Genomic DNA, 15,451 nt, shown 5'->3' on the forward strand with positions numbered 1-15,451 from the left:
AGTTGATGGTAGCCACTGGCACCTTTATCTCCTCCTTTTATCTAAAATTGGTAGTTTTGTGTCTAAGGCCTCACATATAAAACAGCAGAGCTACATGGTGGAAGTGTTCTAACACTGGGTTATGGTGATGGCCACACAACTATATAAATGTATTAAAACTCTTCAAACTGTACAACTAAAATATGTGAATTTTATAGTATATAAATCATACATCATTAAAGCTGTTTTTTTAAAAAGACAGAGGGACACCTACCCTCCTTTAGCTTATAGGAAAACTGGGGGCATAAAACAAAATGGCCCTGTGAAACATTTTAAAGGCATGTTAGTACTTTCTTGTAAATGTTTTCTATGTCGGTTACAAGTCAATTCCATAGTCATTTACGAACCTCCTACTAGGAGGCCAGGTCTTAAGGTAGCAAGGGAAGAGTTGGGGGAAAAGGGAATGACAAAGATACATGGCAAGAAGATTTGGTGGAGGAGGCAGATTATAGTGAAGTGTTTCAGAGGAGGTTACTGGAAGTGTCCTCTTTCTTCTACTGAGTCCCTTCATGTTAGGGAACCTTCATGTGAGGGACGGCTTTGAGTGATAAATACCTACCTGACCACAAAGTAATGGTAAGCAATAGAGTTATATTAAGTCAGATAACAGGAGATCCAGAGACAGGTGCCCTGAAGTTGGTTAATTCAACAGACATCTCAACAATGTCAGGGCTTAGGGTCACCTCCTCTTTGATTTTTTTTGGCTTTCCTTTCATGGGTGAAATGTGGCTGCAACAGCACCAAACTGTGTACTGTCTTCCAACAAGGATGAAACAGTGTTAAAAGCAAAAAGGCAGGGGCAACTATTTTCCTCATGTATCTTTTTTTTTTTTCTGGGAACAAAATCTAACTGCCCCCCCAGCACATTTCCTCTCACGTCTCATTGGCTGGAAGTGGATCACATGCTCACGCCTCAACCAATCACCAACAAAGGGGAGAGAAATTAATATTATTTGCCTAAGAAGACGTAAATTTGCCATTTCTCCAAAGAAGACATACAGATGGCCAACAGGCACGTGAAAAGATGCTCAATATCACTAATTATTAGAGAAATGCAAATCAAAACTACAATGAGGTATCACCTCACACCAGTCAGAATGGCCATCATTAAAAAGCCTACAAATAACAAATGCTGGAGAGGGTGTGCAGAAAAGGGAACCCTCCTACACTGTTGGTGGGAATGTAAATTGGTACAGCCACTATGGAGAACAGTATGGGGGTTCCTTAAAACACTAAAAATAGAGTTACCGTATGATCCTGCAATCTCACTCTTGGGCATATATCGAAGAAAACTCTTAATTCGAAAAGATACGTGTGCCCCAATGTTCATAGCAGCACTATTTACAATAGCCAAGACATGGAAGCAACCTAAATGTCCATCGACAGAGGAATGGATAAAGAAGATGTGGCACATACATACAAGGGAATATTACTCAGCCATTAAAGAAATGAAATAATGCCATTTGCAGCAACATGGATGGACCTAGAGATTGTCATATTAAGTGAAGTAAGTGAGACAAAGACAAATATCATATGATATCACTTATATGTGGAATCTAAAAAAATGGTACAAATGAACTTATTTACAAAACAGAAATAGACTCACAGACATAGAAAACAAACTTATGGTTCTGAAAGGGGATGGTGGGGGTGGGGGAGATAAATTGGGAGTTTGGGATTAACATATACACCCTACTACATATAACATAGATAACCAACAAGGGCCTACTGTATAGCACAGGGAACTATGTTCAATATCTTGTAATAACCTATATGGGAAAAGAATCTGAAAAAGAATGTGTGTGTGTGTGTGTGTGTGTGTGTGTGTACCTGAATCACTTTGCTGTCTACCTGAAACTACCACAACATTGTAAATTAACTATACTTCAGTTTTTTAAATGATTATAAAAATTATTATTTGCCTAGATGTACTTGACTCATCCCTAGGGCTGTGGGAGTGTTCCCTATTCCTGAGTATAATGGCTGAGCAAATTAGGATTCTATGAACTGGGAGGGGAATGGGGAATGGTGGCCGGGAAGTTAACCAACAATGTCTACCACACTTAATTGACTTTTTTTTTAAACATCTTTATTGGAGTATAATTTTGCTTTACAATGGTGTGTTAGTTTCTGCTTCATAACAAAGTGAATCAGTTATACATATACATATGTCCCCATATCTCTTCCCTCTTGCATCTCCCTCCCTCCCACCCTCCCTATCCCACCCCTCTAGGTGGTCACAAAGCACCGAGCTGATCTCCCTGTGCTGTGCGGCTGCTTCCCACTAGCTATCGGTTTTACATTTGGTAGTGTATATATGTCCATGCCACTCTCTGACTTCGTCCCAGCTTACCCTTCCCCCTCCCCGTGTCCTCAAGTCCATTCTCTATGTAATTGACTTTTTTTGATGGAAAGGAATAAAAACATGACTTGTTCCTCTTCTTTGTTGGCCATGGATGTCTCATCTTCTGTGTAAAACGTTTCCATGATTTTGATCCAACAAATTATTCTTAAAGCCAGGACTCTGCAGGGCAGTTCTTCAATAATACTGTATTTATTTCAGTGTTGCTGTAAGTTTTGAGGTTGGGTAGTCATATTTCACTAGCACAGTCAGTAGGAAAATTGGTAAGGAGCTGTCATTATCCAATTTAAAGATGCTTAACTTTTTCCCTCCCTTTAGAACATTTGGGCCAATTCAGAGTTTGGGAGGTTTGCTGTAACGAATTTAAGAGGGATGGAACTATGTGGGCTTAGGAATATATGGGCGGATTGGTATTGATGGGATTTAGAACTAGTGCCTCTTAGCATGAGTTAAGGAGCAAAAGGCATCAGCTTCCCAGAGTACCTAAGACAGAAGGTTTCCAGCACTAGGATAGGGGGTGTAACTGATATCTTCAAGCCATTGGACAGAAAGCAAAAGCATCTGTAAGCAAAGTAAGTCCCTCTCTTTCCCTCTCCCCTTTCGTCTCTCCTCCCCTCCCTATTCTCTGTCATATCCCAACGCTAGACTACAGTGTGTCTGTTTTATAGACTTTTTATTGCATTGATTTTATATATCACTCTCTTTGATTGATGTGACATTAACCATAATAAAAAGAATCCCACATTTTAGTGATAAAAATTATTCTAGGAACACTGTAATTGATACTTATGTATATAGCTCTAGGCTGTAATCTGTCTGCAGGAACGGCCTAATCGTTGGGCAATATTTAACGCCATTCAAAGCCATTAGGGTTGTTGACTTTGATGCAGACTAATAAATACCTGTCCAGGTAGATACTAATTCTCTTGAATTTTTCTTTCCACCTTCTGTCCTGTGTCATTAAACCTGTTCTCTAAGTCTTAGTTTCCCAAATACCTTACAAATGTTTTCAGTGTCTTCTAAACAGGTGCTTTTGTGTACATAGAGAAGGTTTTAATATCAGGTAGCCTTTCAAAAGCATATAATTCAGGGCATATTTGAATGGATTTTGAGTGGCCTTAGTGTTTTTCTCTCTTTGGTGAAAGCTGGTGCATTTCCTTGCTGATGAACAGTCGTAGGTTCCTGAGTAGGCAGGTTCCCACAGAGAGACCATGGGACATATTTGAAAAGTTCGCCCCCCTGACACGCGTGCGAAGAGCATTTGGTCAGTATTTGTTGGCCATTTGTGGTTGACACATGTTCACATACAATTCCATTGACATCTGTCTCTTAAGATGGACCGTAATGGAGCCTTTCTCATTGTTTTGAGTGCCGTGTCAGCTTTGTAACATACAGATACCCTGTTTCTGATTCAGTGATGTGTGGAAGAAGACAGGGCAAAACTTAAGCTTTTTGCTCTTTGTAGATTATGTCTACTTATGCATTCACCTGAAGAATATATAAAATGGTATGTAAATGCCACGGAGCGGCTGGGCCCATGAGCCACAACTACGGAGCCTGCGCGTCTGGAGCCTGTGCTCCGCAACAAGAGAGGCCGCGATAGTGAGAGGCCCGTGCACTGCAGTGAAGAGTGGCCCCCACTTGCCACAACTAGAGAAAGCCCTCGCACAGAAACGAGGACCCAACACAGCCAAAAATAAATATAAAAATAAATAAATAAATTTTTTTAAAAAAGACCTAAAGAAGAAATACATGGCAAATATCTTTTAAAACAATGGTATGTAAAATAAAGAGCATTCAAAAATGCACATTCATTTTCTGAGACCAAGGAAACCTATTTTGCTGTTCTGCCTGAGAGAAGCAAAGCAGTCATTTGCTTTCATGATGTCATGTGATTTTTGAGGGAAAAATGAGAATAAATATGCATGAACCAAAAATGAGCAGTCTTGGGTAGTTTTCCGAGGGTGACCCTTCTTTCTTTACGCAGTAGTTGTGTTCTTTCTGTTAAGCGTGCTTTTCTCTGAAGTTAATGTAACATATCCTCCTGGGCCAGCTCATTAGATAAAGCATTTTAAGGGTTGTGTTTTCTTTTCTTCTTACAGCCAAGGATTACTGCAAAGTAATATTTCCATATGAGGCACAGAACGACGATGAATTGACAATCAAAGAAGGAGATATAGTCACTCTCATCAATAAGGTAAACAAAGGTTCCCTCCTGCCTTCTAAACTATGAACCGCTTTGAGGTGTTGACTGGATAGTACGCGCTTATATTTTAACCCTTGAAGCAGTTAATTTTCATGATCCTGCATTCCCAAGGAAGAATCTTACATCTTTCCTCTCAATCAGGCTAAGGCAAATGTAGCCAGGGGAATGAATGAACTTGAAACTCCAGTAGATTCCGTTTGCCTTGGAGCCAGCTGCAGATTTGCATGGCCCTGTCCCAGAAGGGCTAACCCGGAAGGCGGAAGGCGGCCTGCTTGGTCAGAGAGCCCGCCCTCCACAGCAGCCCTGGCTGCAAAGCTCTGTGCCATGAGGTATCCAAGGAGGCGCTTCCAAAAGGCGAGGTCGTACATCACAGGCAGAAAAGGCTTAAAGAATGTTTACTGTACAGATCAAAGACAGGTAGCATGCCTGAGAGAAACTTGCCCGTCTTGCTGGGGCTGAGAAGCTCGGATGATTTTATTATCACTACAGGCAGTGATTTTAGGCTACATCTGTATGAAGTGATGCAGCTTAACAGGGCCTGGACCATGTACTGTGTATGCTTGCATGCAATGGTACTCACCAGGTGGGTGGTTGAAAGATCCATGGTTTAAGTAATTCCTGGAATATATGGCCTTTTCTCTGAAGTATAGGGTTTTTGTGATGGTTGACTACGACAAAAAGCTGAGCAGTCTTTAGGATGTATAAGGTGCTTTTAGTCTTGTATCCAGGTAAATGGCAAGCAATGTGGAATTCCCTTAGCACGGGCGTGACTGGAGGATCACGTGGCTGCCTGTGTTCATGCGGGACTGGACAGCATTGACAGGGTGGAGGGTGCAGGGAAAGGGGAAAGAGAACAGGGGCTTAGGGTGGGAAGCAGGCCCTGGGTCCTGTTGTCTCTGGCCGTTACTGAGAGGCAAGGGACCATGGTGTTGCCCATCCCCCATTCCCCGGCCCCGAGTGTGTCCATAAGTGATTGGTAGGATTTCCCTTTATGACCTTATAATCAAGGACAGTTACCTTTAAGAAATGGCTATGGAGGTTGTGTGTTTTCAGAGCCTGAGCCATAGATGCCAGGGAATGCGTGACCCCAGAGGTTAAGGAGATTGCCAAAGGTCAGATTATTTTAGGGAGAAAGCTTGGCGCTCTCACCCTCTCCATCGAAAGTGGTGTGCTGGACAATGCTAGGGTGACTTTCTGGACTAGTACACTATTCCCTGCTTTGCTGATGGCCCCAGAACTCATCCATCTTTTCACCTGTAAAATATTCTCCCATGAACTTATTTCCGTACATCTCTGTAGGTGTTGAATGTGGCCGGAGGAAATCAGAGGAGGGGAAACGCTGCCCTTCTCGTGCTTTTCAGCTGAGGATGCAAAGCGGTTCTTTCTTTGCCACCCTTCCCCTTGTCCTGCGGGCGGGCCTCCTCCGGGATGCTTTCCTAGGCACGGTGCATTTCCTATTTTAAATCAGACCCTTAACCAAATACATGAAATGGCTGTGAAGCATGATAAAAATACTCTGATAACTGGCACAGAGACTTGGTTCTACTACCACAGGGGAAGGGGTAGAGCACTTTTCCCCGTGATGATATAGTGACCAGAGGATTAAACAGCTGCCACTCTTTGTAATGGGGGGGGGCTCATTTTCCTGTTTTTGTTTGGGGGAGCACCCTCTTTTCAGTTGAAAACCGGATGTACAATAACATTTACTAAGGTTTGGGGGAAAGAAAAGCCCACCACGGATGGTCTCTTGTCTGAACACATGTATTTCTACCTTAACATCTTATATTCCAGTCCTTGTCATTTGATTATATACGATGAGAACACGTTCATTCTGATGATGTCATTCCTCCCTGCCAGGCTGACATCCAGTCCAATAAAAGGAATTGAAGTTTCTTGAAGAGCTTATTTAGTCAGAGAGGGACTCTCTCCCGGTCCTATCTACACAGTAGGGAGAAAGGAACGGGGCGGAGGTGGAAGGCTGCTTTCAGGAGTGTCCTGAGGGTTGCATCTGATTTCCCCAGTTCCACAGCTGAATGTGTTTAGAAGCAGTCTGGACCTGTGAAGCAGCTTACAGATATCACAATTACACTTGCAAAGCGAGCACTTGGCACCCTCCCTGTCCCCTTGGTCCCTTGTCCTGGCTCGCACACTAATTGTGCTGCTCAGGCCAGAGCGCCCGGGTGGCTCATCTTGGCACTTGCTCCTCCTGGTCTCACCCTGCCCCCACCCCCAAGCCCAGCAGCGCCAGCCCCCGAGGATCCTGCCTTCCTGCCTCCCTGCCACTTCTGTCCCTGGCAGAGCCAGGCCCTGGTCTGCACCTCCAGGGCCTCATCCCTCCTCCTTTCTCCAGCACCTTCCACAGAGCATGCTCCACAGGAGAGCCCTGGGCTGACCAATGGAGGGATGCTTTCCCCAGCTCCAGTTTCCACCTGCTGCATCCCTATCGCCCTAGCCCCTGCCTTTTATCATCCCATAACAGCCTCTGCTCGTGTAACCTCTCTGTTCCAGCGAAGGACTTTGGTAACTTTCCCTCCTTCATTGTAAGATTGGGCTAGATATCCGGCCACGTGGTCTGGCCACAGACCCTAAAGCCGACCTCACAGGGCAGCCGTGAGGATGTACTAAGATGCTGTGTATAAGTGCCTCTCGCAGGGAGGGGTCCATCACTGGTACCTGTAATCCTAGGAATTGTCAGTTCATCTCCGCTCTTTCTCTGACCTCAGAAATGGGAATGCAGGGGCTCTTGTGGCTGGGCCCAGTCTATAGCTGGGGCTGGGATGCTGTGATATCAAGTAGGTAACAGTGGTAAAAAATATATATACCTAAAATAGGTAAGAATTTGCAGTGGGTAAGAATTCACAATGGGTGAGATTTCAGCAAGAATTTGGAAAGAAAACATGCCATAAATATTTTGCCTGCTGAGGGTGGGAAGGATGGAATCTGAGTCTGTCAAACCCTGCTTTATAGAAAAGTCTTACTCTTGCTCTGAGTTTAGGTATCGCCCAGAAGTTCATTTAGATGACTGTGTGCTTTTCCTATTGCAGAGTGAATAGTTTCGCCACAATTTGTTTAATATGCACTTTGATATGCCTCTTTATTGTATTATGAGTTGAGATGAAATAGCTCTTCTCTAAATTTGATGGCTTTTGCTGTAGACGTTCTTGATTTACCCCCAAATTCTGGTGGTGGTTTCATTTTATAATCATTTAAGGTGGTTTCCCTTTGCCCTGCTTCTATGAGCTGTGGCAGGAGTCATAGGGCAGACGTTGCCCTCATTGTTAGCCCTAGATTGTCACTTCATATAGCTTTCTAGAAAATGAGTCATACACCTTTAGTGGGTGCCTATACGCCCTCCTCGGTTCCTGAAATAATGCACAAAGGCCCGAACTATTTGTGTGTGTCCCTGGAAACTAGGATGAAATGTGGCAACCCGAATGGTTTCTTTTTTAGTTTATTTATAAAATAGAATTCTTGTGGATTTGGGAACATGTCCACGGGTGCAGAACACACCTGTGTTTAGCTTTTATTTCCAGTCACTCAAAAATAGCTCCTTAAAAAAATAAAAATAGCTCCTTCGTCTGTGTTCCTGCCACCCCCATTCCTGCCTTCCTGATTTGTGCTCAGAGCGTGGTTGAAAGGGTTCAGAAGCCTCTGGGTCTCGTTTCCAACCTGAGAAGCTCCCTGGAGAAGGGGTCAGGTGAGGCTCTACTGTGAAGCATGCGCCTTGCCCTGACCACTGCCGCTTGGGGCAGAGCGAGCCCAGCTGTGCAGAGGGACGATGTCCCTGCCCTTGGCCAACAGCCTCCTGGCCTCAGAGCAATGGCCCTTTCCTCCCAGCCCCCGGTAACCTAGGAGGAAGGGCTTCTCACGTGACCACTCTGTAAACAAAGATCTTCGGGTATTTCTTATCAGAAGGCTCCCCTGAGTGGCTGTGTCTTTGACCCGTTACAAAGCAAACAGAAACCCCCTTTCTTCATGGTTATAAAGTCTATTTGACAACATCAAGGTAAACACAGAGAAAGGTAATGTTATTGACTAAAGTCACGGTGTGGTGGAGTCGGAAGGAAGGAGAAGGGGACAGCATTGATGTTCGGGGGAGAAAACCGATATATGCGCCTCTCAAGAAAGAGGGAACCCAGTGGAGTAGCTAAAGGTAGACGGTCACCACTACGAAAAAATACCAACTAGGAATTTCGCCTTTTCTTAGGGATGTATCAAACCAGGGACCCCAAATGTCTGAGCTAGACCTGCTGCTGTGAGGGCAGAGTTAGGACTGATTCTAACTCACCAGCTTCCGCCAGCTCTCCCTCAACATGTTTTCCTCCCTCCTTTCCCAGACAGTGGTTGAGCATTTAACTTAATAGTAATAGCTCCGGGCTTCCCTGGTGGCGTAGTGGTTAAGAATCCGCCTGCCAGTGGAGGGGACACGGGTTCGAGCCCTGGTGCCGGAAGGTCCCACATGCCGCGGAGCAACTAAGCCCATGCGCCACAACTACTGAGCCTGTGCTCTAGAGCCCGCAAGCCACAACTACTGAGCCCGCGCGCCTAGAGCCCGCGCTCTGCAACAAGAGAAGCTACTGCAATGAGAAGCCCGCGCACCACAACAAAGACCCAACGCAGCCAAAAATAAATAAATTAAATAAAATAAACTTAAAAAAAAATCTGAATCATGAACAAAAAATAGTAATAGCTCCTGCAGGACCAGAGCTTCCCAGCGCAGGACCCTTCTGGGCAACTGGCAGCAAGAGTCCGGGACCCCTCAGCACCCCGCCTTTTCATGCATGCTCACAGCAGCCCTGGGAGCTAGGCGGGACCATGGTGTTCTGTCCAGATGGCAAAGGAGGAAGAGGCCCAGAGCACGGAAGTGACTTTCCCAAGGGCCTCACAGTAATCAGTGGCCGAGCCAGGGCAGGGTCTCCTGACCCTGAACGTGGGAGCTGGCAGGGCGGGATTGCTCTGTTTCCTGTGGGGCTGTGGATGTTTGCGGTAGGTGCGGCTCAGTCACTCCCCGAGGTGACTCTTGTCTACTTATTGACTCACGCTCTGTTACCAGGTATATCTAGGGCAGGTGCCTGTGCAATTTTCTTTTTAAATTAATGACATTATCATTATTTTATTAGGAAAACAGTATTACCACGCCATTCCCCCATCCATCTGTTTCCGACATTTTTGTGTCCATGTCTCTGACCTCGTAGGGTCAGGAGCATGCAGGACTTTCTGATTCCATTGTCACATCTACAGAAATGGATTGGTAGTGCAGAGGACATGCCGAGCTCAGCTCAGGGCTAACGTTGCTTCTTTTTGGCCTAAAGCCCTCCTCTCCCACTTTTCTTCCCATGCCCACAGCCTACTTTGCTTTCCTCTGTTCTTCCGGACCCAGGTTAGTTTTCTGCTTGCTGTCACCACTGAAAGAGGGGTGGGGGGAGAGGGAGAGAGGCGGGGGAGGGGGAGGGGGGAAAGGACAGAAAGAAAGAAAAGGCATCCCTAGCTCCTTCCTAAGTCATTCTGTGATGATATGTTCTTTTGTTTGTTCTAATGTTTATTTTCCCGTCCTGCCTCCCTCCCATTAATTTATTAATTGAAACATTTATTCATGAGAAAAATGTTTCCAGACTTCCTTGCTTCTCTCCCCACAGGAAAGTGGCTTTAGAAATCTCATGAAGGGTTCTCAGCTTGGTATAAGAAAGCCGATCAACTATGTAGATTGCTGGCCTTGACCCTTTCTCTCTCAACTGCTGAAGCTTTTAGCAGAGCTAAAGTGTAGGATTAAATGTGGTTTCAGGGATGAGGAGTAAATTAGCAGGTGTCACCCTGAAAGTGATGACACACTGACAGAGCCATTAGAAGGACATGTTTTATGAGTGAATGAAGAAGTTAAGTGTAGGTCTGGGATCATCTGGGTTTACACACATTTGAAAAATGTCAGCGTTCAGCAGATGAGTCATTTATGTCATAGGATGTATTTCTTGCAGTATAGCCTGTCTTGTTAGACTGCATATGTCCCTACTGGGGACAGCAGTCACAATATATCTCCTCCTCAGAGCATTAGAAATCCCAAGGAATACAGTTTGTTGCTGTTTTGTCTTCCTCTTTAAAGTAACCTGGACACCAGGACCGATGGGAAGATTCCTGACACCAGAAACACATTTGATCAAAACTCTTTCTCCTGGGACTTCCCTGGTGGTCCAGTGGTTAAGACTCCACCTTCCAGTGCAGGGGTTGTGGGTTCCATCCCTGGTCAGGGAGCTAAGATCCCACATGCCTTCGGGGCCAAAAAACCAAAACAGAAAACAGAAGCACTATTGTAACAAATTCAGTAAAGACTTTAAAAATGGTCCACATCAAAAAATCTTTTTAAAAAACACAAAAAACCCAAACTCTTCCTCCTGAGCATGTTTACCATCACATAGACACAGTTTTTAAATTAGATGAGGTTGGTGAAAGTAGGACTTGGCGGTGGGAGAACACTTCGCTTTAGTTTACCAGTAGACAGTCAAAACAGTGCCACCCAGAAATTTTGATGATTGTAGATTTCTCATAGACAGATGAGTTCGCAGTTGATGCAGATTCTCAACTTTACATGCCTCCTCAAATTATATAAAACTGTCTAAAGGGACCCTGTGTTCGTTCAGCCTAATTGTAATCTCTCTCCCAAGTGCTGTGCTTTAGTAGCAGGACATTAGTAATCCTTGCTACAGCATCCTGGGATGTTTTTCTCCTGCAACACACAGAAAACTCTGCAGGTGTCTTAAGGATTTAGAGAAACACTTTCTGTTTTCTCTCTTCACTCTTTCTATTTCTATTACTCTGAGAGGGCTGTTGTGAGGATTAAGTGAGACGTTGTGGCTGAAAGTGCTTTAGAAATTAAAAATTACAGCTATTGCTGTGATAAGTTATGATCGGAAGAAGAAAAGACAAATGCCCATTGACTGGGAGTTCTCTCTTGGTATATTGAACTCTCCTGAAATTAAGGTCAGTAGTTTCCCTGAAATGCCCCTGTATTATTTATTTTAACTTTTCTTAGGATGAAAGTAATTTATTATATTCAGTAGTTGTGTAGCCCCTGTCTTCTTAAAGTATCTCAAAGGTCTTACATTCACATTTGCATTTTATTAAAATATACTTTTCTGAGATGGCATGGGATGCACTTTTAAGTAATACTTTAAAATTAAGTAAGTAAAACTTACTCTTAGAGAATGAGAACAAAACAGATAAATACGAAGGAAAGTCAGAATCACCTGTGACTGCGTCACCGTCAGATACCTCTCTTAATATTTGAGCTGTGTTCTCCCAGACTTTATACACACACAGAGACACACACACACAATTACAGTTAAAAATAAAAATAAGGTCATATCATATACACTCTTTTGTTTACCCCCTTTGCCCCCAATATATCTTGCCTATCTTTGGCAGCACGGTTAAATGGTTCCTTAGCATCCCAATGGATGGAGTACCACGATCCTCTTTTATATTTGGCTTGTTTCTGGTTTTTCCCTATTTTACACCATGTTGCATGTAGTCATCACCTTGTTTGTAGATCTTCATGAACGTAATTATTTCTGCCACTTTCTGCTACTTGTGTAACCTTGGGCGGGCTGCTCATTCTCTCTGTGCCTTAGTTTGTTTCCACATCTGTGAAATGGGGATGATAACAGTACCTACCTCCTGGTGTTGTAAAGATTAAGTGAGTTAAAGGAGGTAAAGCACTTGGAATGCCTGGCTCCTAGTAAGTTCTGTATAAATGTTAGCAGTTGTTATTATTTCCTGATGATCAATTGCTAAATGTATTGATGCCTCAGTCCCTTTTAAAGGCATTTAAGTGATGTTCTGAAAGATTGTGCCAATTTAGTCTCCCCCCAGGAGCCTATGAGAATGTTTCCCTATCCTTGTCATGCCTGGATATTATCATTCTTTCTAATCTCTGCTAATCTGATAGGCATTTGCATTTTTTTAAATGATTACTCAGGTTGAAAATGTTATGTGTCATTTTCCAATTGATTTTTATAAAAATACTTTATATTCATGACATTAACCTGTCATCTTTCACATTACAAATGTTTTTTCTCAGTTTATGACTCATAGAGATATTTAAGAAAATATCATTAAAAGTAAATACCTTTTAGACTTAAAATTTCCCCATTTTATAGTTAACTACATGGTGCAGTAAAATTCATCCTTTTAAGAATAGTTTTACTTAAGGCTTTTATATTTTAGTCCTAGTTCGAAAGGGTAGCTGGCTATTAAATGCATTCCTTTTCTGCCTTCCTCAGGGCTTTCAGAGTTTCTATTTAAAGCTTCTGTCCTTACAGTATTTTCTTTATAGCGGCATTCAGAGAACCCCCGAGATTTGGCGTGGATAAGGATCCTCATATCCTAGACCAGGGCTTCACAAACTTTCTCTGGAAAGGGTCAGAGAGAAAATATTTTATATTTTATGGACTATATAGTATCTATCTCAACTATACAAAAGCAGTCATAGGTGTAAATGAATGGGTGTGGCTGAGTTCCAATAAAGCTTTATTTATGGACACTTAAATTTGAATTTCCTGTAATTTTCATATTCTTTGAAATACTATTCTTTTGATTTTTAAAAACCATTTGAAAATGTAAAAACTATTCTTAGCTTGAGGTCTGTACAAAAATAGGTAGCAGGCCAGATTTAACCCATGGGATGTAGTTTGCTAGCCCTTGAAATAGAATGTCTAGAAACAGACCCATGAAAATATAGGCAATTAATTTTCAACAGAGGTGCAAAGAAGATTTAAGAAAGAAAGGATAATCTTTTCAAGAAACGGTGCTGGTACAATTGAACATACCTAGACAAAAAAAAAAAAAAAAAGCCCTAACCTAATCTAACACATTATGCAAAAATTAACTCAAAATGGACCACAGATCTGCATAGAGAAGATAAGACATTAAAAAGTTATTTATGAAAACAGGGCTTCCCTGGTGGCGCAGTGGTTGAGAGTCTGCCTGCCGATACAGGGGACATGGGTTCGTGCCCCGGTCCGGGAAGATCCCACATGGCCACTGAGCCTGCGCATCCGGAGCCGGTGCTCCGCCACGGGAGAGGCCACAACAGTGAGAGGCCCGCGTACCGCAAAAAAAAAAGTTATTATGAAAACATAGGAGAAGAGAGTTGTTATACAATCCATGAAAGAGAGAACTGCTGCAGTGGACTCTGGCAAAATTAAAAACTTTGCTCTGCAAAGATACTATTGAGAGAATGTTGTTTGTTGGTTGGTCTCTTTTTCTTACAAGGTCATCTGAGCCCCAGTGTTTAGTAAATAATTGCTTGATACGTAATTGCATGAATTTCAAGGACCTTGGTTTTGTTCTGAGTCTTCCTGGGAATATACTTTGTAAGACAAGACCATGAATCTCCCATAGCAGAGCCGTCCCCTGCACCCCACCTCTGTACCCCTGTGCCACTTTCTCCCCAGGGTGGCGAACGAGTGCAGCCATATTCCACTAGTCAGGCCTGGACTTAGATGAGCTGCCTGAGAACTGAGATTTGACCTGGGAATTATATTTTTTCACTCACTGCACAGGCCTAGAAGCTAAATTTGCTGTGTATAGAGAAAAAGACTCCAAACAAATTTTCATGCCAAGGAATAAGCTTTCCTAAAAGAAAGACTTAAAAGAAATGTAGATTTGTCTCGTAAGAAAGGGAGATGGAAGGCAAGAATTCACCAATAGCTGCTGCAGCTGGCTTGGATGTTCTTGACCTTCATAATGATCATGGCTATGCCCTTCACTTTTTATTCCTTCCTGATGCTTATTTGGGAAATGAAGATTCCTCCGCCCTCACCCTAACAGCCTTCTTTGTATCTCTTAGAGGTGGTGCAGGAGCTAAGAACAGCTCTTAAAACATAATGAAAGATGCTTTATCAATGCTACTGTGTTTGTAATGAAGCAAAATGATTTTGTATTATATCTACTATCCTTTTAATGGAAGAAAGGCATGTATTTGGATGCAGAATCAATATATTTCCCTAAACATAAATGAAAATGAAATCTCAGCTGTAGGATGGACAGCCTTGAGAGGTAAATTATGCCATTAGCCATAAGCTTTGGATGAGCTGAAGGCGCCATTAGAAACAGCTTCTAATATTTAGCATTAAGTGGTCCTTGCAGTGTAAATGACGTAACAAGTAGAAAATGAGAAGTTTCTATGAAAACATATTGTTACATAATTTCACATGCTTGATTATATTCAAATGGACAAAAAAGTGCAAAAGTGCCACCTTGATGATTTGCATTTGGTGTTTGACTTGTCCACCTGCCCTAATGTCTCTGGTCATTCTTAAAGCCAGATTATAAGTACCCAGGAAAGGCCCTCCCTGCAAACATCTCCTTTTCACATGATTACTGATTTTTGAAGTAGAATTTAAGGGGGTAGAAAGTCTTTCATTCTACTATTAGGAAAAAAAAAAGGCTAAAAGCATAAACATTTCCTAAGACTTAGGACTGTATAAGCTGCAAATGAAATAACGAAATCAGTAAGCAGTTCTTATATACACATTGTGACAAACCGTACGGCCATGTCCCACAACTCCAGGACATGCCCAGTGTGAATGATGACCCTGGAGTTGGGCCAATATGGCAGCATCTGTTGGGTGCTGTTCTCTGAAGAGGCTCCGGATAGAAACATCTTTTTCTAAGAGGGAAACAGTCTATGAGCCCGGAGGCCTTTGGGGCTTCCGCTCTGGGTTGTCTCCTATTAAAGTCCCCTCAGGCCTCCCTGATTCCTGTCTGCCTGCCTCTCAAGATGCCTGTGAAAGCTCTGTTCTCTTTCGGGGGACTGAGATTGGGTTTCAACTTTTTTCTCATTTCTTAGT

General features: G+C 43.0%; 1 protein-coding gene across 12 annotated transcripts in view; it reads left to right on the forward strand.

Moving 5' to 3' along the window:
- SH3KBP1 (SH3 domain containing kinase binding protein 1) overlaps positions 1-15,451 on the forward strand; it is a 345,587-nt gene that overhangs the window by 248,475 nt on the left and 81,661 nt on the right. For all 12 annotated transcript variants that reach the window (XM_060292550.2, XM_070044699.1, XM_060292553.2 and 9 more), the window contains one exon: positions 4,504-4,598. In XM_060292550.2, coding sequence (XP_060148533.1) covers positions 4,504-4,598 — 95 coding nt within the window. The remainder of the gene's footprint in view (positions 1-4,503; positions 4,599-15,451) is intronic.

This window comes from Globicephala melas, chromosome X, assembly GCF_963455315.2.
Source record: "Globicephala melas chromosome X, mGloMel1.2, whole genome shotgun sequence".
Classification (NCBI taxonomy): domain Eukaryota; kingdom Metazoa; phylum Chordata; class Mammalia; order Artiodactyla; family Delphinidae; genus Globicephala; species Globicephala melas.